Source organism: Pseudophryne corroboree, chromosome 9, assembly GCF_028390025.1.
Source record: "Pseudophryne corroboree isolate aPseCor3 chromosome 9, aPseCor3.hap2, whole genome shotgun sequence".
NCBI lineage: Eukaryota > Metazoa > Chordata > Amphibia > Anura > Myobatrachidae > Pseudophryne > Pseudophryne corroboree.
The window spans coordinates 70,676,393-70,701,001 of record NC_086452.1 but is presented as its reverse complement, the minus strand read 5'-3'; the positions used below and the strand labels follow the sequence as shown (position 1 = coordinate 70,701,001).

The window sequence follows — 24,609 nt, the reverse complement described above, 5'->3', positions numbered from 1 at the left end:
AGGAGTGACTCTGTCGGCACCGCCGACTGCTGATTAGGTTGATATGTGGAATGTGTTGAATAGCAGTGTGGCTTTGTTGCACAAGAGGTTGAACAAATCTGAGTCTCAGAACCAAGCATGGAGGCAATCCATGGGAGACGTGGTACCACACACTCAGGCCCCCTCGGGGTCCCAAAAACGTTCATTTACCCAGATAGCAGACACTGATACCGACACGGATTCTGATTCCAGTGTCGACTATAATGATGCGAAGTTACATCCTAAAGTGGCTAAGAGTATTCAGTACATGAGTGTGGCTATAAAAGACGTGTTACATATTACGGAAGACCCCGCTGTTCCTGAGACAAGGGTCTGTATGTATAAAGGGAAGAAACCGGAGGTTACGTTCCCTCCCTCTCATGTACTGAATGCCCTTTTTGAAAAAGCCTGGGAAACACCAGACAAGCGGTGGCACTATTCCCAGGAGAATTGCTATGGCATACCCGTTTCCTTCTCAGGATAAGGTTGGGTGGGAGGCAACACCCACGGTAGACAAAGTTCTAGCGCGCTTATCCAAGAAAGTGGCGCTGCCATCTCCTGAAATGGCGTCCCTTAAAGATCCTGCTGATCGGAGGCAGGAAGCTACCTTGAAATCTATTTATGTCACGACAGGTACACTGCTCAGACCGGCTGTCGCTTCGGCGTGGGTGAGTAACGCGATTGAAAAGTGGGCGGATAACTTGTCGTCGGACTTAGACACCTTGGATCGGGATAGCGTGCTGTTGACTCTGGGTCATATCAGGGACGCTGCAGTCTATTTAAAAGAGACCGCGAGGGATATTGGCCTCTTGGGATCAAGGGCCAATGCCATGGCAGTCTCGGCTAGAAGGACGTTGTGGACTCATCAATGGAATGGTGATGCTGATTCTAAGAAGGCTTTGGAGGCTCTGCCTTACAAGGGTGGGGTTTTGTTTGGTGAAGGCCTCGCGGACCTGGTTTCTACAGCTACCGCGGGTAAGTCCTCTTTTCTGCATTTTGTTCTTCCACAGCAAAAGAAAACGCCTCCATATCAAATGCAGTCCTTTCGGTCGCAGAAATTCCGGAAAGTACGTGGGTCATCCATCCTTGCGGCAAGAGGTAAGGGAAGGGGAAAAGATCGCCGGCTGTGGCAAGCTCCCAGGAACAGACGTCCTCCCCGGCTTCTGCCAAATCCACCGCATGACGCTGGGGCTCCCCTGCGGGAGTCCGCACCGGTGGGAGCGCGTCTTCAACTCTTCAGTCAGGTCTGGGTTCTCTCGGGACTGGAGCCTTGGGTACTGGAAATTGTGACCCAAGGTTACAAGCTGGAGTTTCAAGACGTGCCCCATGCCAATTTTTCAAATCGGCCTTGCCAGCTTCTCTTCCGGAAAGAGAGGTAGTGTGTGCGGAAATACAAAAGCTGTGTCAGCAGCGGGTCATTGTCGAGGTTCCCCCGTCACAGCGGGGAGAAGGGTTTTATTCAAGCCTGTTTGCGGTCAGACCAATTCTGAATTTAAAATCACTCAATGTGTATTTGAAAAGTTTCAAATTCAAGATGGAGTCTCTCCGAGCGGTGATCTCCAGTCTGGGGGGGGGGGGGGGGGATTTTATGGTGTCAGTCGATATAAAGGATGCTTATCTACATGTCCCCATTTATCCTCCTCATCAGGCGTACCTGAGGTTCGCTGTTCAGGATTGTCACTACCAATTTCAGACGTTGCCGTTTGGTCTTTCCACGGCCCCGAGGATTTTCACCAAGGTAATGGCAGAAATGATGGTACTCCTGCGCAAGCAAGGGGTCACAATTATCCCGTACTTGGACGAACTCCTGATAAAGGCGAGGTCACAGGAGCAGTTGCTAAGAAACCTTGCGCTCTCCCTGCAGGTGCTGCAACAGCATGGCTGGCTACTAAAATTGCCAAAGTCTCAGTTGATTCCGACAACTCGGCTGTCGTTTTTGGGCATGATCCTGGACACTGAACGGCAGAGGATTTTTCTCCCGTTGGAAAAAGCTCAGGAAATCCAGAACATAGTCAAGGAACTTCTGAAACCGCCAAGAGTGTTGATTCATCAATGCACTCGAGTGCTGGGGAAAATGGTGGCAGCCTACGGGGCCATTCCGTTGGCAGGTTCCATGCAAGAATGTTTCAGTGGGACCTACTGGACAAGTGGTCAAGGTCCCATCTACAGATGCACCGGAAAATAACTCTGTCCCCTAGGACCAGGGTTTCTCTCCTGTGGTGGCTCCAAAGTTCTCACCTTCTAGAAGGTCGCAGGTTCGGCATCCAAGATTGGATTCTGGCGACCACGGACGCGAGTCTCCTAGGTTGGGGAGCAGTCACACAGGGAAAAAATTTCCAGGGAAAATGGTCAAGCCAGGAAGCTTGTCAGCACATAAACATTCTGGAATTAAGGGCCATCTACAACAGCCTGCTACAAGCGGAACATCTTCTTCGCGACCTGCCCGTCCTGATTCAGTCGGACAACATAATAGCCGTGGCGCACATAAACCGCCAGGGCGGGCCGAAGAGCAGAGCGGCGATGGCGGAGGCCACCAGGATCCTTCGCTGGGCGGAAAAGCATGCAAGTGCTTTGTCAGCGGTCTTCATTCCAGGCGTGGACAACTGGGAAGCAGACTTCCTCAGCAGACATGATATCCATCCAGGAGAGTGGGTTCTTCATCAAGAGGTCTTGGCAGAAGTGACAAGTTGTTGGGGACTTCCTCAAATAGACATGATGGCGTCGCGCCTCAACAAGAAGCTGCCGACATATTGTTCCAGGTCGAGGGACCCTCAAGCAGTAGCGGTAGACGCTCTGGTGACACCGTGGGTGTTTCAGTCGGTCTATGTGTTCACTCCACTTCCACTCATCCCAAAGGTGATAAAGATCATAAGAAGAACAAGGGTCCAGGCGATACTCGTTGTTCCAGATTGGCCACGGAGGGCCTGGTATCCGGATCTTCAGGAATTACTCACAGGAGATCCCTGGTCTCTTTCTAAAAGAGGATCTGTTACAGCAGGGGCCGTGCGTGTTCCAGGACTTACCGCGGTTGCGTTTGACGGCATGGCGGTTGAACGCCAAATCCTAGCCAGAAAGGGTATTCCCGGGGAAGTCATCCCCACTCTACTTAAGGCTAGAAAGGAGGTAACGGCGAAGCATTATCACCGTATTTGGAGAAAATATGTGTCTTGGTGTGAATCCAAGAAGGCTCCTACGGAAGAATTTCAGCTGGGTTGGTTCCTCCATTTTTTGCAAGCGGGTGTGGATGCGGGCCTGAAGTTAGGCTCCATTAAAGTGAAGGTTTCGGCATTATCAATTTTCTTTCAAAGGGAGTTGGCTTCGCTTCCAGAAGTACAGACCTTCGTGAAAGGTGTGCTGCACATCCAACCTCCATTTGTGCCCCCAGTGGCACCGTGGGACCTTAACGTGGTGTTACAGTTCCTTAAGTCACATTGGTTTGAACCTTTACAAAAGGTTGAGTTGAAATTTCTCACTTGGAAAGTGGTCTGCTATTGGCCTTGGCATCCGCAAGGCGGGTGTCCGAATTGGCGGCTTTGTCTCACAAAAGCCCCTATCTGATTTTTCATGAGGATAGAGCGGAGTTGAGAACTCGTCAACAATTTCTACGAAGGCAGTTTCTTTGTTTCACATGAACCAACCTATTGTGGTGCCTGTGGCTACTGAAGCCTTGGCTGATTCAAAGTCCCTTGATGTGGTCAGAGCTTTGAAAATTTATGTAGCCAGAACGGCTCGGGTGAGGAAAACAGAGGCTCTGTTTGTACTGTATGTGGCCAACAAGGTTGGCGCTCCTGCTTCTAAGCAGACTATTGCACGCTGGATCTGTAATACGATTCAGCATTCTACGGCTGGATTGCCGTTACCGAAATCGGTGATGGCCCATTCCAATAGGAATGTGGGCTCATCCTGGGCGGCTGCCCGGGGCGTCTCGGCATTACAGCTTTGCCGAGCAGCTACTTGGTCGGGGTCAAACACTTTTGCAAAGTTCTACAAGTTTGAAACCCTGGCTAATGAGGACCTCATGTTTTACTCAATCGGTGCTGCAGAGTCATCCGCACTCTCCCACCCGGTTTGGAGCTTTGGTATAAACCCCATGGTCCTTTTGGAGTCCCCAGCATCCTCTAGGAAGAAGGAGAAAATAGGATTTTAATACCTACCGGTAAATCCTTTTCTCTTAGTCTGTAGAGGATGCTGGGCGCCCGTCCCAGTGCGGACTCTATCTGCAGTAATTGTTCATAGTTATTGTTTAAGTTACACAAGGGTTGTGTTTGGTAAAGGTCAGGCTGTTGCTGATCTGTTTTGGTTCACACTGTTAACTGGGTTTAGTTGAATGCTATGTTGTACGGTGTGGTGTGGTGTGGTGTGGTGTGAGCTGGTATGTATCTCACCCTTAGTTTAACAAAATCCTTTTCCTCTAAATGTCCGTCTCCTCTGGGCACAGTTCCTATAACTGAGTTAAACAACTTAGAGCAAACCACCAAGTAGGCGCACAGTACCAATGATGTTGATAAAAAACAATTTATTGACATAAAAACAATAACAGACTCATTAAAAGACCACAACAATACACAGAGCATATAACTGAGGTATTATAAGCCTCTAATACACACATAAGATGTATTAATATGTGAAAGGGACGCTGAAATACGGGAGAGCCCGTCTCTGTAGGATAGGGTTAATCTCTCACATTAATTCCATATCAAACAGTTCAAATGGAAATGAAATCCTGCAAAATGATGTATAAGCGTCTATGACCATAGAGGTGTCCAGATTTAAATACTGTTTCCTTGGAGCAAAATGTGAATAATAAACCAACCGATTGCTGTTACTCACTGAGACGTAGTGATCTCTTACTGCACGGGATAGGTAGTTGAGAAGCCGCTTGTTATCACCTTGTGCATGGGTGAGACATCCGTCAGCGGTGTATTCAGGTGAGAACCGTTCCCTTCAGTGCGGCACCAAGTGAGTGTGTCAAACCACCGTGCAGATCCCCCAGCTTACTGAGCAACGCCCGGCCGGGCAAGGTGTAGCAGTGTTCCAAATGCAGGGGAAATTTGAGTGGGATGATTAGATCGCAGGCTGAATCATTCACCAGCAGCTTGTAACAGACGGCTGATAGCAATGAATGTTGCGCTCCATGGGACACTTAATGGTCAAATGTGGCCCTTTCTTCTGTACCCTCAACGCGTTTCTCCGCACCTCAGGCGGCTTCTTCAAGAGGCAGAGTGTTCTTCTCTGAGCACTATTTTCCTATAACTGAGGTCTGGAGGAGGGGCATAGAGGGAGGAGCCAGGTCACACCCATTCAAAGTCTTATAGTGTGCCCATGTCTCCTGCGGATCCTGTCTATACCCCATGGTCCTTTTGGAGTCCCCAGCATCCTCTACGGACTAAGAGAAAAGGATTTACCGGTAGGTATTAAAATCCTATATTTTTTTCCTCTGGTTTTATGCAGTTGACTTAATGTGCAGTATTAACACATTCATACATGGAGTATTTGGAGAAAAGGCAATCAGTAATAATTTGGCTATGTCGGGCCTGCTGGTCGGGGTTGGTTGGTTCATTGTTTGGTATCAACGACCTCCAGGGGTAAATTTACTAATGCCTCTAAGACAGGGAATTGGTGATGTTGCCCATAGCAGCCAATAAGCTATTATTCATAAATTCCTGGTATCAGTGTGATGTCCTTTTACTACTCTAACCTACAGACTGGCAAAATGTTACTACTTGCTGTTAGTAAATTTACTGACCAACCATTCATATGACTTGCAGAGATGCTCTGACACATCATGTTGTTGTTTCTATGTGATTCCCAACATGTAGGGAGTGAAATTCCTGTGGGAGTGTGTGACCGGCCGACGCATTACCGGCAGTCACGGCTGTATCATGGCAGATGAGATGGGATTGGGGAAGACCCTGCAGTGTATTACTCTCATGTGGACCCTTCTCAGGCAGAGTCCAGACTTCAAACCTGAAATTGACAAGGCCGTAGTGGTGTGTCCCTCCAGCCTGGTCAGAAACTGGTATAATGAAGTGGGCAAATGGCTGGATGGGAGGATTCAGCCCTTGGCCATCGATGGGGGTTCCAAGGAGGAGATTGACCAGAAACTAGGTATGTGTGAAGTCTGCCTTTCCCAAAATAGTTACTGTATATGCCCCCACCAGATAGAGTGCACACTGTCTTTAACACCATATGTGCTGTGCATTCACCCCAGAATGATGTCATGTGAGTGGGTGTCTCTGTGAGCATGGGACCTTTACAAACACAATAGTCATTGTTTCCTCCTCTGAGACTTCAGAACCTGATTTCCATGAATAGGAATTCTAACGTGTAATATCTATTGTTCTTTCTATCCCTTATAGCTGGCTTTATGAACCAGCACGGTACCAGAGTTTCCTCACCGATCCTCATAATCTCCTATGAGACCTTCCGCCTCCACATGGAGGTTCTACATAAGGGTAGCGTGGGATTGGTCATATGTGATGAGGTGAGCACATGCATGTATAGCCGTCTATCGTTGTTTCAGTTCTCATAAAGGTCCTAATTTTCCCTACAACGAGTGATAAGGGGTGGGGGGGGCAACAGAGTGGGAAAAATATTGATCTATTACAAAGATTGGTGCCGCCTCTCCGTCATCCTCCCATGTGCATCTGACAAAAAAAAAAGGGACCTGGAAGGTTCCTACACTGTATATAAACAAGTGCTCTGAATAAAGGCCGTATGTTGCAGTAAACAGTGCTGGGCAGCCGTCAACCCTAGGGCTGTAGGGGGACTTTTGAGTCTTTACTTGCGGCCTAGGCTATTTTCTGAGGTGTCATATTTGTTTGTTTGCTGCTAGTAATGCCTGTTTAAAATGCCTGATATGATATTACAGATTGTTGTCTCTTTCTTTGATTAAATATATTGGGGGATATTAAATTTGGCCCGGGGGGCCGGGTGATAAGTATCGGCCGGTGGGGGCTATTTAATTGGCCCAGATAAGCCGGCGCGTGCCGCGGCTTATCGGGGGTTTTGCTTCACTTGCCTCCGGCAGGCGAAGCAAAATGCCCGATAACAGCCCCGTTTTCAACCGAAAACGGGGCTGTTTCACCCGAAAACACACAGGTTTCACTGAACCTGTGTGTTTTCGGGTGTAAGAGGACTTGTTACCGGCCGAGCAAATTAAATAGCCCGACCGCAGCACCCGAAGAAACATAGGGGGTTTTTACTCCCGATGTCTCTTCGGACCAAATTGAATATCCCCCATTGTTTTATTACTGAGATTATACGGTGCAGTCCTGTTTAAGGCTAGATGACCCCTGAAGTACATCAGGTTACATACCTCTGACTAGAGAAAAAGAAAAGGTGAATATTGCCTGTGGTGCCAATTATTTGAGCATATTATGGCTGCAGGCTTTTCGACACCAAAGAAATCTCCTAGGAAGCTAAAAATAACAAACACAGGACACGGAGACGGCATCAGACTGTCAGTGATACAATCTGATGCCATTTGTGTATGGGGAGGGGGCTGCGCACAGAGGCGTGTCTCCACCATTTAGGGGGATGGAAGAGGACAGGGATCTCTGTGGTTGCACAGAGATTTCCTGGCCTCTGCATCATGCGGCTTGTGCATCCCCATGGGTGCTGCAAGTCACCCGATGGTAAGTGAGTGGTTCGATGCTGCATCCTAGGGCCCAGGTGGGATCACTACTGCAGCAGGAGGCACCTGCTTGTAATAGACGCCTCCTGCTGCAGCAGCACCATACAGCGATATCACAGCTGCTTCCAAGCAAGTGATAACAACTCCAACCACATCTGAATCAGGCCCCATGTTACAAAAAGATATGCATTCACTCAGTGGGCAATTGTAGAATGTCTGCCAATTATAACATACTTGCAAAAATGGATAAAGATTTAAATGAATCCTGGATTCTAACGCCAAGACTTATAAAGTCCTTGTGCATGTTGAAGCCCTTGTTTCATCATTGCTGCCTATGCGCACTTGTATTAATTAATTAATTACCGGATATGGCTTTGTTGCAGGGTCACCGACTAAAGAACTCCGAGAACCAAACATATCAAGCCCTAAACAGCCTCAAGACCTCCCGGCGAGTCCTCATCTCCGGGACCCCTATTCAGAACGACCTACTGGAATATTTCAGCTTAGTGCACTTTGTCAATGCCGGGATTCTTGGTAAGAGAGTTCTGCCGTCTTACTACAACATTTTCCTTGTGTCCGAATCCTAATGCTAAGCACACTGGACTGAAATGATACATGCGCTTTGCTGTGGCCGAACCGCGTTGTTCATTATATATAATGTCTGTTATAATGGTGGCAATCTGCTGATATCACATTATATGACTCTGTCTGCTCTTGATCGATTTGATTTGGCCTAGCTGTATACTAGTGAATGAGCCTGCACGCTCCCTGTATTGCTGCATGGCAGTACACTATAGGACAGTGATGTTGGTGCTTCTCCCCAGTACAGTGATCTGTGTCTGTCGAGCGCATTACAAGCCGAGTCATCAATACGTGTAACAACTAATAAATGAGAGTAATGAAAACACATAAAGATCATGTGGAATTTAATTATATATAAGCAATCTGTCATTCATCTCCGATCAGATGTCGCACTTTACAGATACTGTTTAGTTTATAATGGGAATGAATGGACAGGAGGCCTCATCCTTATTTATACCCTGCTCACAGGGACAGCCCCGGAGTTTAAGAAACGTTTTGAAGTCCCTATTTTGAAAGGCAGAGATGCCGACGCCAGCGATGCGGACCGGGAAAAAGGCGAGGAGAAGCTGAAAGAGCTGATCAGTGTTGTAAACAGGTTAGTTTTTGTCTATAGTCTGAGGTCGGCCAGGTTGTATCCGGAAGGTTCTGTTCTGGAATTGAAGGGGAGGGTTCAGAGCTCCTACCAGAGATGATGGTTCTTGGTACAAATGAAACATGGGTGGAAAACGCAGTGTGAAGTCAAGATCATCATTCTATATATAGCTTCATGCAAATCATAAAGCAAAGCGTATGTATGTAAGTAAATATATATATATATATATATATATATATATATATATATATATATTAGTGATGAGCGGATTCGGTTTTACTCGGTTTTACTCGGTTCTCAAAACAGCATCTTATTGGCTCTCGGATGTCACGTGTTTTGGATAGCCAATAAGATGCCGTTTTGAGAACCGAGTAAAACCGAGTAAAACCGAACCTCGCTCATCACTAATATATATATATATATATATATCTATATATCTATCTCAATCTCGGGGGTCTGGCACTCCGTAGTTAAGAATAGCAACGTGCGCCGGTGCCTTCGCTTACAATGTAAATACAAATTCGGCGGCGTGGCACTCAGCTTTTCTATATGAATGAACGATGCGGACCACAGTCTGCTGATCAACGTTTCAATATATTTTCGTCAGGATCGACGAAAATATATTGAAACGTTGATCAGCAGACTGTGGTCCGCATCGTTCATTCATATAGAAAAGCTGAGTGCCGCGCCGCCGAGTTTGTATATGTATGTATGTATATATATGTGTGTGTGTGTGTGTGTGTGTGTGTGTGTGTATATATATATTTCTCTGACGTCCTAAGTGGATGTTGGGACTCCGTAAGGACCATGGGGAATAGCGGCTCCGCAGGAGACTGGGCACAACTAAAAGAAAGCTTTAGACTACTGGTGTGCACTGGCTCCTCCCACTATGACCCTCCTCCAGTCTCCAGTTAGAATCTTGTGCCCGGCTGAGCTGGATGCACACTAGGGGCTCTCCTGAGCTCCTAGAAAGAAAGTATATTTTAGGTTTTTTATTTTACAGTGAGATCTGCTGGCAACAGACTCACTGCAGCGAGGGACTAAGGGGAGAAGAAGCGAACCTACCTAACTGGTGGTAGTTTGGGCTTCTTAGGCTACTGGACACCATTAGCTCCAGAGGGATCGACCGCAGGACCCGACCTTGGTGTTCGTTCCCGGAGCCGCACCGCCGGCCCCCTTACAGAGCCAGAAGCAAGAAGTGTTCCGGAAAATCGGCGGCAGAAGACTTCTGTCTTCAACAAGGTAGCGCACAGCACTGCAGCTGTACGCCATTGCTCCTCATGCACACCTCACACTCCGGTCACTGATGGGTGCAGGGCGCTGGGGGGGGGCGCCCTGAGGGCAATATAAGACACCTTGGCTGGCAAATCTACACCATATATAGTCAGGAAGGCTATATAGGTGTAAAAATACCCCTGCCAGAATTCCAGAAAAAGCGGGAGAAGTCCCTCAGCACACTGGCGCCATTTTTCCCTCACAGCTCCGCTGGAAGGACGCTCCCTGGCTCCCCCCTGCAGTGTCAAGCTACATAAGGGTAAAAAAGAGAGGGGGGGCACTAAATTTAGGCGCAGTATATATAATATAAGCAGCTATAAGGGAAAAACACTCATTTATAGTGGGATCCCTGTGTTATATAGCGCTCTGGTGTGTGCTGGCATACTCTCTCTCTGTCTCCCCAAAGGGCTTTGTGGGGTCCTGTCCTCTGTCAGAGCATTCCCTGTGTGTATGCGGTGTGTCGGTACGACTGTGTCGACATGTTTGATGAGGAGGCTTATGTGGAGGCGGAGCAGATGCCGATAAATGTGATGTCACCCCCTGCGGGGTCGACACCTGAGTGGATGGTGCTGTGGAAGGAATTACGCGACAGTGTCGACTCCTTGCATAAAAGGTTTGACGACATACCAAATGTGGGACAGCCGGCTTCTCAGCCTGTGCCTGCCCAGGCGTCTCAAAAGCCATCAGGGGCTCTAAAACGCCCGCTACCTCAGATGGCAGACACAGATGTTGACACGGATACTGACTGCAGTGTCGACGACGATGAGACTAATGTAACTTCCAGTAGGGCCACACGTTACATGATTGAGGCAATGAAAAATGTGTTGCACATTTCTGATGTTACCCCCGGTACCACAAAAAAGGGTATTATGTTTGGAGAGAAAAAGGTGATTTTTGTTACTTACCGTAAAATCTCTTTCTCTGATTCCATCTGGGGGACGCTGCGCACTTACTAATGGGTTAGAGGTGTGTGGTTGTGGAGTTTGGCACAGAACTATTAAAAACCTGACTCCTCCCCCCTCTAACCCCTCCCATCTCCTTCCTGTCTAGCGAGCACCTCAGTTAACGTTTAGCCAAGCCAAAGGAGATAGACCGAAAAAAATTAACTGGTTAAACCAGACAAACATATGGGAGGGATCGCAGCGTCCCCCAGATGGAATCAGAGAAAGAGATTTTACGGTAAGTAACAAAAATCACCTTTTCTCTTTCATCCATCTGGGGGACGCTGCGCACTTACTAATGGGATTTCCCAAAGCAAGCTAATGAGAGGAGGGAGACATTGACGGCATAGCCGTCTGTAAAAAATACGACGCTCAACAGAGGCAGTCTCCAAACCAAAAGTATGAAAAACGGTAAAACTTAGTGAAGGTATGCACGGACGACCAGGTCGCCGCCCTACACAGCTGCTCGACGGAAACACCACCGCGAACAGCCCAGGAAGCTCCAACAGCCCTAGTCGAATGAGTCCTCAATGGAGTCAGGAACAGGCAACGCCGAAGAAATATAAATAGCAGAAGCAACCCAGCGTGTCACCGTGTTCTAAGAGGCCGGCTAGCCACGCTTGGTTGCGTCGATCAAAACCAACAAGGTATCCGTACGACGAATATCCTTAGTACGGGACAAATATATTCGTAAAGCTCTAACATCTAAATTCTAAATGACAATCCTGTCCAGAAGAGTCCGGAACAAACGCTGGAAGGACTATGTCCTGATTCATATGGAAAGCCGACAACCTTTGGCAATAAGGAAGACTTCGTACGTAAGATCACTCGATTTCCATGAAAGACCAACAAAGGCAGTTTGCAAGAAAGCACAGCTAACTCGGAAACACTGCTGGCCGAAGCAATGGCCAAGAGAAAAACCACCTTTAGAGTAAGATAGCTAAGCTCAACAGAGTCCAGCGGCTCAAATGGAGGCTTCTGGAGCGCCTGAAGAACCAGATTTAAATCCCACAGTGGAACCGGAGGAACAAAAAGAGGCTGAATCCTGACTACACCCTGAAGGAATATTTGAACCTCCGGAGTGAGAGACAATCTTTTCTGAAAAGGAATCGACAATGCCGAAATCTGTTCCTTAAGGGAAGACAAACGAAGTCCTTTAGTCAGACCATCCTGAAGGAAAGATAACAGGCGAGGTAAACGAAAGAGGTGCGGTGACAACCCACGTCTTTCACACCAAGCAATGTAAATACGCCATACTCGGTTATAAACACGAGAAGTGACTGGTTTTCTAGCCTGAAGCATAGTCTTCACCACCAGTCGAGATAACCCTTTTGCTCTTAAAATGCTGGATGCAAGAACCAAGCCGTCAAAGCCAGACGATTTAAATCGCGATGGTGACAAGGACAGGAGATCGGGTCGCAAGGGCAGATGGAACGGTTCCTTGGTCACCATGCTGCGGAGAAGAGTGTACCACTGACGACGAGGCCAGTTTGGTGCTACAAGAATGACCGGAAAACCCTCTCTCCGGATGCGTTGAAGTAGACACAGTATCAAGGTAATTGGTGGAAACACATATACCAGTCGAAATTGCCACTGAGCGGTTAATGCATCGATTAGTGTTATTTGAGGGTCCTGAGTTCGCGAACCATACCGAGGGAGCTTTCGGTTTAGACAGGATGCCATGAGATCGATGTCGGGTGTTCCCCACAGAGACACCAGGGCCAGAAAGACCTCCTGATGAAGTTCCCATTCTCCCGGATGAATGGTGTGAATTCTTAAGAAATCCGCTTCCCAGTTGTCCACTCCTGGAATATGAACTGCGGAGATGGTCGGAACCCACCTTTCTGCCCACTGTAGGATATGGGCGACCACCTGCATGGCTCTCCAACTGCAAGTTCTGCCCTGTTTGTTTATGTAAGCCACCGCCGTGGCGTTGTCCGATTGAATGCGCACTGGATGACCTTGGACTCCGTTTTGTACCTGATGTAGAGCATATCGAATTGCTCTTAACTCGAGAATGTTGATCGGTAAACATCGATGCTTGACCGTTCCAGAAACCTTGGAAGTGCTGAGGTTGAAACACCGCCCTCAACCGACTAGGCTGGCATCTGTGGTGACCATCATCCAAGACCAAACAGCGAATGGTGCACCCTTGGATAGATTGGGACTGTGAAGCCACCAATGGAGAGACTGTCGAGTCCAAACCGACAGCCGGCACAATTGCAAGTCCAGATGTGGACTCGTTTGATTCCAAGAGCCCAGAATCTGAGCCTGAAGGGCTCGAGCATGGAATCTGGCATATGGTACTGCCTCGAACGTCGCCACCCTCTTGCCCAACACCTGCATACATCGGGGGACCGAGACCCTCTGCAATTTTAACAGGGAGCGGACTCTGGATTGCATATCCTGAAGACTGCCCTGAGGAAGAAAACCCTTCTGACGTCTTGTGTCGAACAGGAGACCTAGGAAAATCATCTCCTGAGAGGGAATCAAGGAAGATTTCCGGAAATTCACAATCCATCCGAAGGATTGGAGAGTGTCCATGGTGCGTTGTAGATGTTGAAGAAGGTCCGGTGACGGAGCCTTTATCAATAAATCGTCCAGGTAAGGAGTAATCCTGACATCTGAGGATCGCCACCACGTGACCCAATATTTTTGTAAATACCCGAGGGGCTGTGGAAAGACCGAAATGAAGAGCCCGAAACTGGAAATGCCAAGGGCCTAGTGCGAACCTCAACAGTTGGTGATGACTTGACCCAATTGGAATATGAAGGTATGCGTCTTTTATGTCGATAGATGCCAAATACTCCTCCGGTTCCATGGCCGAGATGATCGAACATATCTATTCCATCTTGAATTTGTGGGTGGAAAGACACGGATTTAGGCATTTTAGGTTTAAAATGGGTCGAAATTAACCGTCCGGTTTTGTTTACCAGAAAAAGACTTGAGTAAAATCCCGATCCTCTTGAAATTTGGGAACTGAAGAAATGACTCCTTGCTGTAAAAGTGTGTAAGTTGCCCGAATGGGTGCTTGTCGCCTGGAGGCATCGCTTGGGAGAGGAGTGACGAAAAAAACGGTGTGGAATAGGTTCTTTGAGGTCCAAAATGTAACCTCGGGTTATGACCCCTGTCACCCACCGATCTGGATGTGACAGGAGCCACCTGTCTTTGAACTGTAGTAATCCTCTCACCACCAAGGATCCCTCCTGATTGCTCCCCGCGTCATACGGCAGGCTTGTCGGTAGGCTTGGCTGCCGGTCTACGAGGTGCCTGTGCGCCTCTACCACGGTATGCACCTCTGCGTGGAAATCGTGAAAAGGCTCGAAAGGACTGAACACCAACCCTGCTTTGAGTACGAAAAGACCGAAATTTTGTTGCCTTTGATTTTTGAGAGGCAACTGGCAGAAACAAGCTCTTGTCACCCGTAGTGTCGGAAATAATCTTTTTAAGTTCTGGATAAGTTCTGGACCAAAAAGAAATTCACCTTTAAACGGAATGGCTGTCAAAGTCTGTTTTGAAACAGAATCAGCGTTCCAAACACGAAGCCATAGTGAACGCCTCGCCGTAATCGTTAGAACAAATATACGTGATTGTAGCTAGACCGAGTCCAACAAGGCCTCCCCAACATAAACGAGAGCCTCAGAAATGTGTTCAGCCAGTTGAATAGCCTCTAATGGGTCATCCGACTGCATACCAGAATTCACTTGATCTCACCCAATGAGAGATAGGAGCATCCACCTTTGGGGCAGTTTCCCAGAACTTTGTATCTTCCTCTGCAAATGTTTACAAAATTCGTAATTTTTTATTTTTATTTAGGAGCCTGAAAGCGAGAGTCCGGCTTAAGCCAAGGCTCTTTTAAAATTTTTGCAAAATGTGTATATGAAGGAAAGACCATTACATGTCTTTTCTGGCGTTTGAAGAAGCCCGACGAAGTCTCCGCCTCCACCGTATCCTGAAGATTAAAAGTCTGACGGATGGCCTCTATCAATAACCTGACACCTGAAGAGGAAGACAATTCCTCTTCTTCCCAAGCGGAAGCACCCTCCCACTCAGAGTCCAATTCGCCATCTTCCAGGGGGGTGGCTACCGAATCTAATTCCTCTCCTGGGAATGTGATAGCGGGAAGCTGATGCTGTTGTTTACTAGCCACTGAACCTGAAGAAGCGACAAACTTGTTAATAGACTGTGCTAAGTCTGAAAGACTTTTTGTCCATATTTCTTGTCCATGGAGGTTCCACATTAGATTGACCAGAATCAGTACTTGACTGTGATTGGCGTAAATCAGCAATAGCCTCGGCCATGTTCCTGGCCCATAGAGGGACAGACTGATCTGTAGACACATTAGGCTGTAACAAATACTATAAACACCTTCTATGTCAGGTGTAATGGAGCACGCCGTGCAGAGAGAACCCGGATACGTGCTACCCTTTGAAAGCCTGGAGCCACAATGATAACAAGCAACATACACAGTTGAGTCTGCTTTCCCTTTAGCAGATCTGTCTGGCTTACTGCCATTGTTAAATCTATCAGCAAGTAATGAATATCAAAGAAAAATTACAACAGTCCAATAGAGAGGTAAACGTATACAAGAATTCCCTCTAATATGTCTTGTATTGTTGTATACCCCCCTGTAGAAAATAGTGTGAGCACTAAAGAATCCCTTAGAATAAACGAGCTTCAGAGCATATGAAAGGGCTGTGTTATACTTGCTGTTTTTGCTGCTCCCCGCCTGTACTAACAGGGTGAGACGCTGGGCTCCCTCGTGTACTGTCTTATGTGCAGCGCAGCATCCCCCGCTGATCTGACGGTTGGCCTCTTGCAGGGATAGAAGATGGCGCCTATAGCTGAGTCCCGCCCCCACATAGTGAGGACGGCGGCGGGAAGATGCTGCTGGGCGAGAGAACAGGGCGCGTACACATCATCCTCTTGCGTCCCGCCGCGGTTACCACCTCCCCCCCCCCCCCCCCCCCCCTCCCGCGCAACTGACCTCCGTAAAAGTCCCCAGTGAAATGACTACAGCAGCTGTCTGACAAGACGCGGCTTCAGTGAAACGAGCGGCGGAGGCGGGACTGAACCGCTCCGTCCGACCTGAGCAGGGGGAGAGTCAGCATACACCAGCGCTGCACAATAATAAATACAATTTATAAATACAATACTTGCAATAACAGCCCAACGCTGCACAGGCAGGTTGTGGCTGTCTTACCAGTACAGTGCCTCCTAGGAAATCCATCCTGCATCAAGTAAGCCCCAGTGACTAAAAGTATAGTGGCTTCTTAGAGGCTCTGGAGAGTGGGAGACACATAACTAACTAACCCCACTCCTAGTATACTTGTCTCCCGTAAACAGGGACTAAGCACACATAAGTAAAATCAAAATAAAACAACAGAAAACTAACTAAAATCTACACTGAAGAAATCTGTGCCTGTACTCCTCAGGCACAAAACTAAAACTGAGGTGCTGGCTAGACAGGAAGGAGATGGGAGGGGTTAGAGGGGGGAGAAGTCAGGTTTTTAATAGTTCTGTGCCAAACTCCACAACCACACACCTCTAACCCATTAGTAAGTGCGCAGCGTCCCCCAGATGGATGAAAGAGAAAAACTACCAGTAGCTTTTCCTCCATCTGAAGAGTTAAATGAAGTGTGTGAAGAAGCGTGGGCTTCCCCTGATAAGAAACTGGTAATTTCTAAGAGGTTACTAATGGCGTACCCTTTCCCGCCAGAGGATAGGTCACGTTGGGAAACATCCCCCAGGGTGGATAAAGCGCTCACACGCTTGTCAAAGAAGGTGGCACTACCGTCTCCGGATACGGCCGCCCTGAAGGAATCTGCTGATAGAAAGCAGGAGGCTATCCTGAAGTCTATATATACACACACAGGTGTTATACTGAGACCGGCTATAGCTTCAGCATGGATGTGCAGTGCTGCAGCTGCATGGTCAGATTCCCTGTCTGAAAGTATTGATACCCTAGACAGGGACACTATATTGCTAACCGTAGAGCATATTAAAGACGCACTTTTATACATGAGGGATGCACAGAGGGATATTTGCCGGCTGGCATCTAAAATAAGTGCAATGTCCATTTCTGACAGGAGAGGGTTATGGACTCGGCAGTGGACAGGAGATGCAGATTCTAAAAGGCACATGGAAGTTCTGCCTTATAAGGGTGAGGAGTTGTTCGGGGATGGTCTCTCGGACCTAGTTTCCACAGCAACAGCTGGGAAGTCTACATTTTTACCCCATGTTCCCTCACAGCCAAAGAAAGCACCGTATTATCAGGTACAGTCCTTTCGGCCCAATAGGGGCAAGCGGGTTAGGGGCGCGTCCTTTCTGCCCAGAGGCAGAGGTAGAGGGAAAAAGCTGCAGCATACAGCCAGTTCCCAGGAGCAAAAGTCCTCCCCCGCTTCCTCTAAGTCCACAGCATGACGCTGGGGCTCCACAGGCGGAGCCAGGTACGGTGCGGGCCCGTCTCAAATATTTCAGCAATCAGTGGGCTCGCTCACGGGTGGATCCCTGGATCTTTCAAGTAGTATCTCAGGGGTACAAGCTGGAATTCGAGACGTCTCCCCCCCCCCCCCCCCCCCCCCCCCCGCCGTTTCCTCAAATCTGCCTTACCAACCACTCCCTCAGGCAGGGAGGCAGTGTTATAGGCCATTCACAAGCTGTATTCACAACAGGTGATAGTAAAGGTGCCCCTACTTCAACAAGGACGGGGTTACTATTCCACAATGTTTGTGGTACCGAAACCGGACGGTTCGGTGAGACCCATTTTAAATTTGAAATCCTTGAACACATATATAAAAAAATTCAAGTTCAAGATGGAATCGCTCAGGGCGGTTATTGCAAGCCTGGACGAGGGGGATTACATGGTATCACTGGACATCAAGGATGCTTACCTGCATGTCCCCATTTACCATCCTCACCAGGAGTACCTCAGATTTGTGGTACAGGATTGTCATTACCAATTCCAGACGTTGCCGTTCGGTCTATCCACGGCTCCGAGGGTCTTTACCAAGGTAATGGCCGAAATGATGATACTCCTTCGAAAGAAGGGAGTTTTAATTATCCCGTATTTGGACGATCTCCTGATAAAGGCGAGGTCCAGGGAACAGTTGTTGGTCGGGGTAGCACTATCTCGGGAGGTGGTACAACAGCACGGCTGGATTCTAAATATTCCAAAGTCACAGCTGGTCCCTATGACACGTCTACTGTTCCTGGGGATGGTTCTGGACACAGAACAGAAAAAAGTGTTTCTCCCGGAGGAGAAGGCCAAGGAGCTGTCATCTCTAGTCAGAGGCTTCCTAAAACCAAAACAGGTGTCGGTGCATCACTGCACGCGGATCCTAGGAAAGATGGTAGCTTCCTACAAAGCAATTCCATTCGGCAGGTTCCATGCAAGAACCTTTCAGTGGGACCTGTTGGACAAGTGGTCCGGATCGCATCTTCAGATGCATCGGCTGATAACCCTGTCTCCAAGGACCAGGGTGTCTCTGCTGTGGTGGCTGCAGAGTGCTCATCTTCAAGAGGGCCGCAGATTCGGCATACAGGACTGGGTCCTGGTGACCACGGATGCCAGCCTTCGAGGCTGGGGGGCAGTCACACAGGGAAGAAACTTCCAAGGACTATGGTCAAGTCAGGAGACTTCCCTGCACATAAATATTCTGGAACTGAGGGCCATTTACAATGCCCTAACTCAGGCAAAACCCCTGCTTCAAAACCAGCCGGTACTGATCCAGTCAGACAACATCACGGCGGTCGCCCATGTAAACCGACAGGGCGGCACGAGAAGCAGGACGGCGATGGCAGAAGCCACAAGGATTCTCAGATGGGCGGAAAATCACGTGTTAGCACTGTCAGCGGTGTTCATTCCGGGAGTGGACAACTGGGAAGCAGACTTCCTCAGCAGGCACGACCTCCACCCGGGAGAGTGGGGACTTCATCCAGAAGTCTTCCAACTGATTGTAAACCGTTGGGAAAGGCCACAGGTGGACATGATGGCGTCCCGCCTAAACAAAAAGCTAGAAAAGTATTGCGCCAGGTCAAGAGACCCGCAGGCGATAGCTGTGGACGCTCTAGTGACACCGTGGGTGTACCGGTCGGTTTATGTGTTCCCTCCTCTTCCTCTCATACCAAAGGTACCGAGGATAATAAGGAGAAGAGGAGTAAGAACTATACTCATTGTTCCGGATTGGCCAAGAAGAGCTTGGTACCCGGAACTTCAAGAAATTATCTCAGAGGACCCATGGCCTCTGCCGCTCAGACAGGACCTGCTGCAGCAGGGGCCCTTTCTGTTCCAAGACTTACCGCGGCTGCGTTTGATGGCATGGCGGTTGAACACCGGATCCTGAAGGGAAAGGGCATTCCGGAGGAAGTCATTCCTACGCTGATTAAAGCTAGGAAAGACGTAACCGCAAATCATTATCACCGCATATGTTGCGTGGTGTGAGGCCAGGAAGGCCCCAACGGAAGAATTTCAGCTGGGCCGTTTCCTGCACTTCCTATAGTCAGGGGTGACTATGGGCCTAAAATTGGGTTCCATTAAGGTCCAGATTTCGGCTCTATCGATTTTCTTCCAGAGAGAACTGGCTTCACTACCTGAAGTTCAAACTTTTGTTAAGGGAGTGCTGCATATTCAGCCCCCTTTTGTGCCTCCAGTGGCACCTTGGGATCTCAACGTGGTGTTGGATTTCCTAAAGTCACATTGGTTTGAGCCACTTAAGACCGTGGAATTGAAATATCTCACGTGGAAAGTGGTCATGTTGTTGGTCTTGGCTTCGGCCAGGCGTGTATCAGAATTGGCGGCTTTGTCATGTAAAAGCCCTTATCTGATTTTCCATATGGATAGGGCAGAATTGAGGACTCGTCCCCAATTTCTCCCTAAGGTGGTATCAGCCTTTCATCTGAACCAACCTATCGTGGTGCCTGCGGCTACTAAAGACTTGGAGGCTTCCAAGTTGTTGGACGTAGTCAGGGCCCTGAAAATGTATGTTTCCAGGACAGCTGGAGTCAGAAAAACTGACTCGCTATTTATCCTGTATGCGCCCAACAAGTTGGGTGCACCTGCTTCAAAGCAGACTATTGCTCGCTGGATCTATAGTACGATTCAGCTTGCACATTCTGCGGCTGGACTGCCGCATCCTAAATCAGTGAAAACCCATTCCGCGAGGAAGGTGGGCTCTTCTTGGGCGGCTGCCCGAGGGGTCTTGGCTCTTCAACTTTGCCGAGCAGCTACTTGGTCAGGGTCAAACACGTTTGCAAAATTCTATAAGTTTGACACCCTGGCAGTGGAGGACCTAGAGTTTGCCCATTCGGTGCTGCAGAGTCATCCGCACTCTCCCGCCCGTTTGGGAGCTTTGGTATAATCCCCATGGTCCTTACGGAGTCCCAGCATCCACTTAGGACGTCAGAGAAAATAAGAATTTACTCACCGGTAATTCTATTTCTCGTAGTCCTTAGTGGATGCTGGGCGCCCATCCCAAGTGCGGATTGTCTGCAATACTTGTATATAGTTATTGTTTAACTAAAGGGTTATTGTTGAGCCATCTGTTAAGAGGCTCAGTTGTTATCATGCTGTTAACTGGGTATTGTATCACGAGTTATACGGTGTGATTGGTGTGGCTGGTATGAGTCTTACCCGGGATTCAAAATCCTTCCTTATTGTGTCAGCTCTTCCGGGCACAGTATCCTAACTGAGGTCTGGAGGAAGGTCATAGTGGGAGGAGCCAGTGCACACCAGTAGTCTAAAGCTTTCTTTTAGTTGTGCCCAGTCTCCTGCGGAGCCGCTATTCCCCATGGTCCTTACGGAGTCCCAGCATCCACTACGGACTACGAGAAATAGAATTACCGGTGAGTAAATTCTTATTTTATATATATATATATATGTGTGTGTGTATGTGTGTGTGTGTGTGTGTATGTATGTATATATATATATATATATATATATATATATATATATATATAATATATATAGAGAGAGAGATCTATATAGTTTCTGGCGCACATAATGGTTGCTGAAATATGACAGTGCATTGTAACTGTAAAATGTAAGCAGAGTACAGCCGGGTACACAATAGGCGATGTGTGTACCTGGCGATATTGGCTGCGGCGGGGACCATCTGCAAGTGCATAAATACTTGCCGATGCCGGCGTGAAGGGAGTGACAGCGGGGGCTGCAGCATGGCCCTTGTTAACGAGGTCCTCCCTCGGCTGGACTGTTCAGATGAGTGAGGGTATCGTTAACGATGCACATGAGCGTGCATCGTTAACGATATTGAGTGTACACACTAGACGACATAGTAAAAGATATCGCTCACAATGGCCCTTTTGAGCGATATCTTTAACTTTCTCGTCTAGTGTATATGGGGCTTTAGTGTAGATTACAACTGAAAGGGATAATTCTGCTGTTTATGGCTTATTGACCAGCTGAACAGTACAGTAACTATGCAAATAACCATTAATACCCTTTTCAGACAGAAATGGGTGAAAATCCCGACATTGAGTGCTGGGTAGTTTTGCCGGTCCCTGTCTAAACCCCTTTCACACAGGATAGCAAATTACCAGGTCAAGAATTTCTACCCGGTAATTTGCGGATCAAAACGGGTATTTTGTCTGTTTGAAAGGGTCAACCCGAGTCTCCAACCCTGGTAAATTCCTGGGTCGAAGTCCTGGGAATTTCAACCCGGGTTGACTTTCACACAGAAAAAGGACCCGTGTTAAGCTGCAAATTACCTGGTAGAACTGCTTCACCCGGTAATTTCACTTTCTGTCTGAAAAGGGTATTACTGTGAATTATTTAGTTACTAGGCTGCAGTCTCTTGTGCCAGGGCCTCCAGCCTGTGTGCCGCTTCCTCTGCAGAGAGGATGATGGCGGGTCCATGGAAGCAGGAAGCTATAGAGATACTTGCATTCCAGGGGAGGTGTTTCATAACGGGCAGGCTCTTGGCTCCACTATCTAGTCTGTCTGAGCCTATATCATACATGCTGGGCTATTTGCTATCTATGTTATATCTGTTGTATCCTGTATGTTCTGAACATAGATAATTGCATGTTCTAGGTGTCTCATTAGAAGAACATCTGATATCCTCTCCAAGTATCTGCCCGTCAAGATAGAACAAGTGGTTTGCTGCAGGTAAGTACTTTCATGTATAAATCTATAGTGGGGGCTATTCCTGCACACGGGGCAGGCTCCTCCTTGCGCTATACACCTCTGCTGCCTGGAGTAATCCTTATTACATGCAGGTTTGACAATGTCGTATGTTGCGTTCCAGGTTGACGCCTCTGCAATCCGAACTTTACAAATTATTTTTAAAACAAGCGAAACCCGCAGAGGAGATGGCATCGGGCAAGATGAGCGTCTCCTCCCTGTCCTCCATCACCTCTCTGAAAAAGCTTTGTAATCGTAAGTACTAAACATAAAGAATACACGGTCTCAGTCATCAATGAAACGGTTAAAATCTCTCTAATACACTAGAAACCAGCCCCTGTCTAGTAAAATGAATACATACGGATGCTTAGGCGCTCTCAGATGCATATTCCACACACTAGTGACAAACCAAGCACCCGTAGTTATAAGGCAGCATTTATCTAGCGCAGTGGGGTAGATGTATTAACCTGGAGAAGGCATAAGGAAGTGATAAACCAGTGATATGTGCAAGGTGATAAAGGCACCAGCCAATCAGATCCTAACTGTTAATTTACATATTGGAGCTGATTTGCTGGTGCCTTTATCACCTTGCACATATCACTGGTTTATCACTTCCTTATGCCTTCTCCAGGTTAATACATCTGCACCAGTGTCCGTTGTCCTCATCCACTGTCTGCCCGTGACTCCTGCACAAATGAGTCGTCTTTACCAGGCGTATATTCATCTTTGACCAGGGCTGCTTATGTTGAGAATTGTGTGATCACACCCTTACTGTACTTGTTAGAACGCCCCATCCCACCCATCCAGGTGCAGAATGCTAGAAGCAGGCACATACGGTAGAATGAGGGATGGGAGCATTTGCATTCACACATCATTATGGGCATGTGCAGAGCGATTTCATGTAAGAGGTGTAGTACTCACTCTGCTTCAGCCCCTTGGTGTCTGGTGCTGTGTGCAGGAACTGTCTACCTCTCTCTGCAGGGGCAGAATATTCAGCGGAGATCTGTCCTACAAGATCATATCTCTTTACTCTGCAGACCCCGCTCTGATCTATGATAAGTGTGTGGAGGAAGAGGACGGTTTTCAGGGAGCTCTGAGCTTCTTTCCCCCTGGATACAGCACAAAGGCTGTGGAACCTCAGCTGTCAGGTGAGAGGAACAGATGTGTCCATCATCTTACATGGGAGCAGCACCGCTCAGGGGCTCTGCAGTCTTCCTGGAAGTAGTAAATCTCATTATATTCTTATTGTCATTAAAGTAGGTTTTGTTTCCAGGTAAAATGCTGGTGCTGGATTATATCCTGGCTGTAACCCGGAGCACAAGCAGCGACAAGGTTGTCCTGGTCTCGAACTACACGCAGACACTTGACTTGTTTGAGAAACTCTGCAGGTCGAGAAGGTACCAAAAGACCACTCCTTGCCTCTCCCTCCTTCTCCCTCCTTCTCTCTCATAAACTCTTCCTACAGTACACCACGCTGCCTGTTCCGCGTGCGTGCACAGCCGGCCTGTTCCGGTTGGTTTTATATCCGTTCACTTCCTCCAATTCTCTCCTTTCATTATTTTTCGTTCTGACTTTGGCAGGTATATGATTGGACAATGATTTTAGTCTTGAACTTATTTCTCTTTCATCCATCTGGGGGCTGATGCGTACTTACTGATGGGTTTAGATGCCCAACAGAGGCAATCTCCAAACCAAAAGTATGAAAACTAAAAACTATAGCAAGGAGAACTGTGCCTGCACTCTCCAGGCACAAAACTAAAACTGGTAATTGTTGGTCAGGCTGGAGATGGGAGGGGTTAGAGGGGGGAGGAGTTCGTTTTTGTAGGTTCTGTGCCAAACTCCTTTCCCACACACTCTAACCCATCAGTAAGTGCGCAGTGTCCCCCAGATGGAATCCAAGAAAGAGAGATTTTACGGTAAGCAACAAAAATCCCTATTTCTCTATCGTCCTAAGTGGATGCTGGGGTTCCTGAAAGGACCATGGGGAATAGCGGCTCCGCAGGAGACAGGGCACAAAAAAGTAAAGCTTTACTAGGTCAGGTGGTGTGCACTGGCTCCTCCCCCTATGACCCTCCTCCAGACTCCAGTTAGATTTTGTGCCCGAACGAGAAGGGTGCAATCTAGGTGGCTCTCCTAAAGAGCTGCTTAGAGAAAGTTTAGTTTAGGTTTTTTTTTCTTTACAGTGAGTCCTGCTGGCAACAGGATCACTGCAACGTGGGACTTAGGGGGAAAGTAGTAAACTCACCTGCATGCAGAGTGGATTTGCTGCTTGGCTACTGGACACCATTAGCTCCAGAGGGATCGAACACAGGCCCAGCCGTGGAGTCCGGTCCCGGAGCCGCGCCGCCGACCCCCTTGCAGATGCTGAAGCGTGAAGAGGTCCGGAAAACGGCGGCTGAAGACTCCTCAGTCTTCATAAGGTAGC

The 24,609-nt window shown here is 48.0% G+C and overlaps 1 protein-coding gene across 1 annotated transcript in view; it reads left to right on the top strand.

The window, feature by feature from the left end:
• Positions 1-24,609, top strand: part of RAD54L (RAD54 like) — a 94,126-nt gene that overhangs the window by 17,828 nt on the left and 51,689 nt on the right. Inside the window, exons 7-14 of the mRNA XM_063939505.1 lie at positions 5,838-6,126; positions 6,378-6,502; positions 8,038-8,188; positions 8,705-8,831; positions 22,095-22,169; positions 22,309-22,439; positions 23,222-23,332; positions 23,458-23,581. Of these exons, the coding sequence (XP_063795575.1) occupies positions 5,838-6,126; positions 6,378-6,502; positions 8,038-8,188; positions 8,705-8,831; positions 22,095-22,169; positions 22,309-22,439; positions 23,222-23,332; positions 23,458-23,581 (1,133 nt within the window). The remainder of the gene's footprint in view (positions 1-5,837; positions 6,127-6,377; positions 6,503-8,037; positions 8,189-8,704; positions 8,832-22,094; positions 22,170-22,308; positions 22,440-23,221; positions 23,333-23,457; positions 23,582-24,609) is intronic.